We start from the raw sequence: 9,438 nt of genomic DNA, 5'->3' as shown, positions 1-9,438 counted from the left end.
AGTGAATTCATGAATCTATCATGTTAAGAGCCATTTATGTATTGGCAATGTGATATTTAAAGCTTTGTTCAGTGGTATTTATGGTCTTTTCTGGGGACGTATGCTCCTAGTTGGTAGAAAAGGACATGCTAGGGATGCAAATATTTTTCAGGGTTGTTCCATATGTATTATTGGTAAGAGAGAACCTTAACAGAGCAATAGGATAATACTATTGCTCTCTCTATTTTAGAATGGATTCCCGAGTCTTGAGGAACTGAAATAATCTGCTTTGGCTTTATGAGACTGATTCATTCCTAGGAGTATTATTGGTAAGAAAGTTCATTATTTTTGCCCTGGGACTGAGGGGCTTTCTTTTGAAATATATCTTATATATACTGCATTATTTCTTCTCCAGACAGCTATTGTTTTGATTTTTTGACAGTCTAAACTAGAGAATCATCACAATGCTGGAAAAACACCAGATGATGTATTCACGGCAGTGTTTGGAAAGGAGAAACCTGGTCGAGTTAGAGGTTATGGAAGATCAGTGACAACAACTTCTCGAAAAAAAAAGATGAGGAAATGAACGAGCTTAAACAAAAGCATGCTAATGAAGTCACTTCTATGAAGATGAAATTATAAGTGAAATGAGAGAAATGCGACAAGTTTTTTAGTCAATTGGTGCAAAACAATCCTGGATTGAATTTTCAAGATATATTAGGGAGTGACAGATGTAACATTTCTTCACCTGATGCGAGTAATGCACAAGCTGTAAGAGAAAAAATTCTTTCAAATTCTTTCGGCTCAGCTCATGCTTCAGTTCATGAAAAGGTACTTTATCTTAGAAATTCACAAGAAATTTAAATCCTGAACTTTTAACTTTATTGAATGAATTAAAGAAACTTTGGATTCACATACTTCCTTATATCAAGATTGAAAAAATATTTGTATATTTGTGAGCATAATTTTACTTCGTTTGTTTCAGTTTGAATGTAGGATCAATGCGGGGGATCAAATTTGAATGGTGGGCGCCACAACTCAACTTGATCGAGATTGAAGTGAATGATGAAGAATTTTTGAAATATTTTAATATACGTTTATATACATTTGGTTTTGTGTGGAACTTGATACTATTTTTATTATGTTGTTTTCTTATTAGTATGTAAAAGACATGTTTTTGAAATCAAATCTATGCATTTCAATTATTCATTAGGTTATTAGTGCATGCGTGAGATTATATATAAACATGTATGTTTATGTATGTGCTTAGTGATACATACATTTCGATCAAAATAATTATTTTTTAATTAGAAATTACATACGAGCATTTTATATGCCTAGTGCCATTTCAGTAAAATGTGGTTTGAAATGTCAAATTTTAGGCAATATTACTACATTTCAAAAGTGTTGCTAAAACATGCTTACACTTTATAAGTGTTGTCATAGAGAATATATAAAAGGCTATATTTTTAAAGTGTGGCTAGTAATAAAGAAAAGGCCACGTTTTTTAAGTGTTGTTATAGAGGTGCTACAAAAGGCTACGCTTGTGAAGCGTGCCCAATAGCAAAACAAAGATAACGTAGGCAACACTTGTAAGTGTAGCTTTATCAAATAAAAGTGTTGCCAATGTCAAGCTACAAAGCGTGGCCTTTATACCTTAATGGCCATGCTTTTTAAATGTAGCTGATATGGCAACACTTGAAAAGTGTGGCCTTTGATCAAAGGTTACGCCTCTTTAGGCCACCCCCCAAAAAGTGTTGCCTAAAGTCCGAAAGTGTAGCCTTTGATCAAAGGCCACACTTTCTGCTATTTTAGGCCACGTTTTACAAGTGTGGCCTTAGGCCAAAAATGTTGTAGTGTCCTATCGAGTCCTGGGGTATTGAATACTCGAAATTGGATGTTTATCTAGTCTCCAATTGAAATACAATGATTCTGTAGTATCCCGAATAGTAACAGTCAGTCAGTTAACAGAATCAGTGTGGGATCAGTCAAGCCTAGTACAGTCTAGTGATCAGTTCAAGTGTCTATTCAATTGGGAGTAGGATTCAGTATCGAGTGAACCTAGGGATGGGGGCATTCCAACCAGTAGAGGGTTTGACCCTTAGTAGCAGGTCTGTAATGCCCCGAGTCTGTACCCCGAACGTCACACGGTACTTACGATCCCAAAGGACCACAAGCTAACCCATGACTGATACCTGCTATGAGCACTGAATAGTAATACTGTAATAATAAAGAAGTATAACTGAAATGCCATAAGGTTCACAAACCACTACAACATTTTTTGACCTAAGACCACTTTTGTAAAGCGTGGCCTAAAATAGCAGAAAGTGTGATCTTTGATCAAAGGCTATACTTTCGGACTTTAGGCAACACTTTTTTGGGGTGGCCTAAAGTGGCATAACCCTTTATCAAAGGCCACACTTTTCAAGTGTTGCCATATTAGCTAAATTTAAAAAGTGTGGCCATTAAGGTATAAAGACCACGCTTTGCAGCTTGTCATTGACAACACTTTTTTTTTATAAAGCTACACTTACAAGTGTTGTCTATGTCTTGCTATTGAGAACGCTTCACAAGCGTAGCCTTTGTAGCACCTCTATAATAACACTTAAAAAGTGTTGCCTTTGTTTTACTATTGGGCACGCTTCACAAGCATAGTATTTTGTAGCACCTCTATAACAACACTTAAAACACGTGGCCTTTTCTTTATTACTAGTCATACTTAAAAAACGTAGCCTTTTATATATCCTCTATGACAACATTTGTAAAGTGTAAGTATGTTTTAGCCACACTTTTGAAGTATAGCAATATTACCTAAAATTTGATAGTTCAAGCCACATTTTACAGAAATGGCATTAGGCATATAAAATATTAGTACGTAATATCTAATTGAAAAACAATTATTTTGATCAAATAAGCACATTAGATAAACAACATATTTATATATAATCTCACGCACCAATTAGCTAATAAATAATTGAAGTGCATAGATTAGATTTTAAAAAGAGTCTTTTACATACTAATTAGAAAACAACATAATAAAAATTTATACCAAGTTCCACAGAAAACCAAATGTATATAAACCTATATAAAAATATTTCAAAAATTCTTCATCATTCACTTCAATCTAAATCAAGTTGAGTTGTGGCACTCACCATTCAAATTTGATCCCCGCATTGATCCTACACATTCAAAATGAAACAAGCGAAGATACATATACAGAAGTGTTGAATGAGGAAGTATGTGAATCCAAAATTTCTTTAATTTATTCTTTGCTGCAGATTAGCAATATTCTTGAACATCATGTGTTTAAAATAAGCCAAAAAAAGGGCACTTGATCAGTAGCCAGCACCTTTCTGGTAATTTACTAACAGAAATCAGATTAAAAGGACAGTTTTGCTAGACTTAATACAGATGATAGAGTAATAGACGAGGTTGGTTGAACAGTTCCATATCCAAAACTATTACAGGTCGATGAATAAGCTCCAGTAACTGAAGACGTTGCTTTGTGTGATTGAAAGCTAGAGAAAAAACTATGATTACCTATCATAAGACATATTTTATCTAACCCGGCAACGGTACTAACTAAAGTGGATTCCTTCAAGGATTTCTGATACTAGAGAATTTGGTGAACTCTTCAACTGAAACAAAAATTGTGTTACCCTTCTGATTTGTAGTTATATTCCTTTCTTTCTAATTGTTTGAGTTATATTTTCAAACTCAAATCTGTGGCAAGTTCTTCACTAAAGTAAAAGAAAAACCTATGGTTATAAATAGGGGTCTGCTTATAAACAGTCATTTGCCTTGATTTCAGACATTAAAATGTGACGCAATGATACAGTGATGCTTCTAATGAACCAGAAGATTCTCTTGACAAATCTTTGCTAAGTCAAAACTGACAATAAGAAGTCTGAATGACAAAGACAGTGACTTAATAGATCTTACTGAGCAAGAGTCAAAGAATTAAGGAATTAAATAGAACAATTTTAAGGGATTAAGTTTCCCAAAAGCTCAACAGTAACAAGAAAAGGGTAAAAGATCAGTAAAAGCTCTTATTACCTCGGAAGAATGATGAATGTTGTATACCGAAATCATTATATCTCGACCAGCATTGACCTTGTAATTTCCGGGGAGCACATCAGCTACTTGAGCTCTTCTTATTAGAACCTAACAAAAATAGTTCTCCGTAAAATCAGGTTATCAGAAGACAATGAATAACGATAGACTCCGCAAGGAGAAGCATATTGATGAACTTACAGGTGGATGTGGATAAAGTCGGAGAGACTCAATTATGCACTGTGTTAAGAACTTGAGATTCTTCATGTCTTCATAGGTCGGAGAGCGTCCTCCCAAAACTCTGTCAACTTCTTCATGTGCTTTTTCCAAAGCGGAAGGGTACTGCATTAAGAACATAAAATATGAGGGAAGAACAGATTTTCTATGGTCTGCATAGTTTTCGTTATGCACCATGTTATATTGAACACAAGATTATGAATTATATCAGAAAAGAATATGCTAAGAGGATCGTCATTCCTTTCTAAAGACACCAAAATAACATATCAAACAGTGGAACTAGAATGAAAAAACTGAATACCCAGACAGGTAAGAGGGCAACAAAACCTGTTATGAATTCCTAAAGAGCAGAATAATGGTTGAAAGTGATGAAAACATGGTAAACATGCATTACAATAGTGACATCAGGCAATGCGTTTTAACTTTAGAACATACAAATAGTACAATTCTTAGCAAATTTTCAAGAAGTATTGTCCTTGGGTAAGAATGGCATTTATTTTAGTTGCTGGGAGAACCATAATTCACAGCTTTTAAACTCTCTCTTTTAAGGTAATACACCACTATTACAAGCTAAGACATCTTTTCTTCAAATTCAACCTTTAATCATGTCTCCATAGTGGATGGGAAGGAATTTAACTCAACATAGATTGCATAAAGACAGTTCAACTAGATTGACTACAAATAGCTCCCCTTCTGACCGGACCAAAGAAGGGAAAAGGTTAAAATAAATCTTTTCCAAACCCATATCCATCCCTAGATCAGTATCACCGAATCTTTAAATTGAGATCGTAAAGGATCCGACCTCTAGATTTGTCCCGTATCAGATACCCGCACCCGAGTCCGAGCAACTTAGCAACCAACAGTTAAAAATACAAAACATATTTCGATTCATCTTTGTTCTGCCAGACTTCAACGTGAGCGTTGGAGTAAAGATAAAGTTGTCATTGTGTGACTTATAGGTGATGGGTTCAAATCATGAAATCAGCCAACTGTTACTTGAGTCATGGTAGGCCTACTTCACACCCCTTTGGGGTACATCCCTTCCTAAACCCCGCATGAACAATGCTTCATGCACTAGGCTGCCCCCTTTATGTTGCTAGAATTTACAAGGAAAAAGAGAACATAATCCTATAAGGATGTTCTAAGAATTTTCTTTGCATATTGGTGATGTCAGGGCCAACTTGCACACACCATCGAGTAACTGCTACCTCTCACTAGCATAGATACCTAGTAACACAGCCAAATAAGATTTAGGCAGATGGGAAGAAATCACATAGCATTTTTTGTCTCGGTTGAAATTTGAACCCTGATCTCCTATGATTTTCACCCACTTTGACCGCTGGACCACACCCTTGGGAGCTATGACTACGATTTCATGAGAACTTCAAACAGTGGTAATAACTGTAATTCACATTAACATACCAAAGATGATGCTATTAACCTAAAAGAAGCTCAATTTCGAAAAATTTTGTAATCCATTAACAGATAAGAAATTCTATTTGTTAAGTAATAAATGAGTTAAAATCTTGGCCAACCTCTTCACAGCTAGCAAGCAAAAACCGAAGAATGCTTGGATCTCTGTCATTCACGTACTCATCCTCATTAATTCTCTCACCCTCAGATTATACAATCTCTTTGCACTTTGCAATGAGTTCTTCAACTGTATGTCTGATTACAGAAACTGCATTTTCAGCCTTTATTTGTCGTGGAATGATCTTACATAAAGCTTTGATCTACAAAAACATCAACGAAGTCAGTCAAAGTTATTAGACAGATTAAGCTTGGCAAAAACCATTCCAAGTATAGGAAGAACCTACCTGCCAATATGGCAACAGATCAGTTGAACGGAGTTCTGCTTATTTTAGGGCAGAGTAAACTGCATCAATAACTGGACTGTCAGTAGTAAGGGAATCAAAATTTTAATTGAAGAGTGCAAGGCCAATAACATCAAGTGCTAATTGAGAAAATTTTGCCTCCATATTCAACGCAGAACCAGAAATTGCATCAGGTAAAAGTTTCTCCACCATTATCTCAGCACATCTGCAAAAGACCCAATCAACTATTACTGACAAGTACTTCTTGTGAAGAGATGGAACCACAGCCCTTTGCCTTGGCTATATCAAATTAGGCTTTTAAGCTCAAAACAACAAATTGATAACCATAATAATTTACACTAGGGTACTGTACTTTCCATCTATTACAAATACTAACAAATAAATCATTAGTTACATTATTCAATAAGAAACCATAGTCATGTGAACTTCATATTTCATTAGTTAATTACAAAACAAGAGGCCATCTTGAACATTAGTTGTCACTAGACTAGACTCAAGAGTTTGCTTCCCTTTTATGCGCTATATATACCACACACTAAACTAACAAATTACGACAATTCAAAGTAGGCAGAAGAGATGAATCATGGGGACATCTAGATTTCATATTAGCATCCACCAAAGCAAATTCCACATAAATAGAAGATACAAAAGTATTGGCACTTATTACCAAACTAAAGTTTCATAAAAGTTACTCTCCTTTTTTTTAAACTGAAAATTTGGACCATTCCTTGATTTGTGCGTGTCATCCTTGCGCAGAGGCCATGCTAAACCTCATTAGAAAAGCATTTGGAAGTGAGATGTATGCAATCGCACGGGAGAGAACATTCAGCATTTCAAGGGGGTGTAAAATTTCCCATACAGACAATAATCCTTGAGTTAGTCAAATTCTCTTTACATAAGAAAAGTGTATTCCAGAAATAATATATTTAAATATCTATAGCTAATTACAGAGTTTAGAAGTTGTAGTTCATGTTTTACTAGGACAGTTGAAACCAAATGAAATTGTTGATACTTGAATGATCATATGCACTCCAAAATTGTAACAGCTGACCACTACATAATAAAAGAAATAAGCAAGTTGTAGATGATCATTGTAAAGTGTGAAATTTCATTAGTAAAACCGTTCCACTTTGCGCAGCACACAATGTACAACAACAACAACATACCCAGTTGTAGTTCTACAAGTGAGGAATGAGGAGGGTAGGCTGTACACAAACCTTACCCCTACTTTTGTAGGGTATAGAGGTTGTTTCAAATAGACCCTCGACAGCAAAGTGTTTATAGAAATTTGCATGATAGCAAACCATGTGTGATGCATTTCATTGTGAAATCGTGTCAGATACTACATTTTTCTCTATAGAAATTTAGAGAGTGAGAGAGATTTATGATATCTGTGGTCCAATGAAATTTAGAGAGAGCGAGAGAGATTTATGTACTTATATAAGAAAAAAGTACACCTCTGAGAATAGAATTGAGAGCAACAACACTCCGAATAATCATTCTAAGAACAGTGCATATACATATTTGTTACAGAAAGTCATAATCATACTAAAAGGGTGAAGATCATCTACCTTCGACTTCTTTTCTACAGCAGAAGTCTCTGTTGAGGATACACAACTGTTGTATCTCGAAAGGTGTCTGTTTTATGCTGCATTTGAAAAAAAATAGTTTAACAAATTACAGATAAGTGATCACAATTAGTCAACTTCACATCTTACATAATAAGAGCAAAGCTTTAACAATTGTCTGGCCCCTTTCTATGGGTTCATTCATTTATAGTGTTACTAGTGCCCAAGACAATCACAAAAGTTGCACATTCAACTTCTTGTTTCCCCATAAATCAAAGAAATAAAAACACAGAACACTAAAACAATCGAGCTAGTATTTCAAAAGTATTTTGGAGAACTAATATGAGGTTCAATGAGTACAGAGTGCAAATAGCATCGTATACTCAGGTAAGTAATATACTGGAAGGAAAAGCCTCTGGCTCTCTGATATGAGGTATAAATATCTCTTTCCATCTGTGTGGTTAAATAAGCAATTGCGACTGCTGAATGTTCCTGCTATCTGCTTAACGACAAACCAGGCATTACTATATGCATTAATATGCCTCTTTGCCTACAATAATCCGATATGCATGTGAAATAAACTAAAATTCTATGCCTTTTATCCCTTTCTGTGAAGGAAATAAGGTTAGTCCCAAGATTTACTTTAATACCATGGTACAATCAACTCTTCCTATTGAGCTTTGCGAATAATAGCCAGTCCCGAACCCAACAGAGAAAGAGGGTAACATGGTCGACAAATGACTTCTAATAAAAGGCTCAGATTAGAATAATCAGGGCAAAGGAGATAATGCATCAAACATGGCTACAGAACCTCGGTTGCGTTACAAATAAGGCCTTCCGGGTTTCCCCGTGAAGCTACAGGCCTAGCTTCGTTACCCATGAACTCTACACATCTCAATCATCACAGCCTCACATTATAACACCACCACCACTGACAACAACAACAATCTCAATATCAACGACAATGGAAACCCCTCTTCAAGGATTTAACCGCAAGACATATATGATGATGATGATGAGTAAATAGAATTGAAAGAAGTAAACAAAGGGTAAAATCTTAAACCCTAAATCCTTCATTTCGTGGTGGGTGTGCATATATATATCCTTCAAATATCTGCGAGTCCATTGTGAATTGAGCTACTGTGAGATGAAATTTAATTAGTTTGGGCAATAAAATTCAAAGAAATTGGATGGATTCGATGAATTTGAAGAAATTTGGGGATAGGGTTTTATGTGTGATCGGGAATAGATATATTTGCAAAAGGATTTTATGAGAGAATCGATATATCTGAGAGTGGCAATGCTTATATTTCTTAATTATTTTTGGTCAATTATAAATTGGAGGGAGAGGGAAATGTTTGGGGGATAGTGAAATATTTTTAAAAAAGTTTAGGTCATATTTTAAAAGTGTTGTCTTTTAAATTATACTAATATTATATTTAAAAGTGTAGTCATATATATGAATAAGCGTTGTTAATTAAATTATGATTTGTCAACACTTGTAAACAGTGGCATATACCATTAAGGACCACGTTTTCAAAGCGTTGCAAAAGTTAATATGGCCAGAAGCTAAAGATTAAGGCTATGCTTTAAAGCGTGGTCTTTAATAATATAGATCACACTTTATAAGTGTGGTTCAAATTTAGTGTGGCCAAAAGACTAAAATGTTGTACTAAACATTGAAAACCAATACTGATGTAATACTGAAAAGAAAACTGAATAACTGTTTGAAATAATCTAGTCTGAAAGCTTCTAACTGTTAGGAT

The 9,438-nt window shown here is 35.0% G+C and overlaps 1 protein-coding gene across 1 annotated transcript; it reads right to left on the bottom strand.

The window, feature by feature from the left end:
- Positions 1 to 2,898: 2,898 nt before the first annotated feature.
- LOC107872088 (carotene epsilon-monooxygenase, chloroplastic-like) lies at positions 2,899 to 6,296 on the bottom strand. The gene is made up of 5 exons (XM_047412251.1): positions 6,216 to 6,296; positions 5,898 to 6,002; positions 4,234 to 4,374; positions 4,036 to 4,143; positions 2,899 to 3,158 (listed from the first exon to the last, which is right to left on the bottom strand). The coding sequence occupies exons 1-5, from the start codon at positions 6,294 to 6,296 to the stop codon at positions 3,135 to 3,137; spliced, it is 459 nt and encodes a 152-aa protein (XP_047268207.1). The 3' UTR covers positions 2,899 to 3,134.
- Between the last annotated feature and the right edge of the window lie 3,142 nt (positions 6,297 to 9,438).

This window comes from Capsicum annuum, chromosome 5, assembly GCF_002878395.1.
Source record: "Capsicum annuum cultivar UCD-10X-F1 chromosome 5, UCD10Xv1.1, whole genome shotgun sequence".
Lineage (NCBI taxonomy): Eukaryota > Viridiplantae > Streptophyta > Magnoliopsida > Solanales > Solanaceae > Capsicum > Capsicum annuum.
Note: the sequence above shows the minus strand (reverse complement) of the source record. Positions and strands in the feature narration are given on the sequence as shown.

Excerpts from the sequence above, each read along its gene's own strand:
- LOC107872088 (XM_047412251.1), bottom strand. The coding sequence starts at position 6,296 with ATGGTGGAGAAACTTTTACCTGATGCAATTTCTGGTTCTGCGTTGAAT. Across the intron at positions 6,003-6,215 it reads TTTCTCAATTAGCACTTGAT|ATCAAAGCTTTATGTAAGAT; the intron begins GTTATTGGCCTT and ends ATGTTTTTGTAG. Across the intron at positions 3,159-4,035 it reads ACATTCATCATTCTTCCGAG|GATCAATGCGGGGATCAAAT; the intron begins GTAATAAGAGCT and ends TTGAATGTGTAG.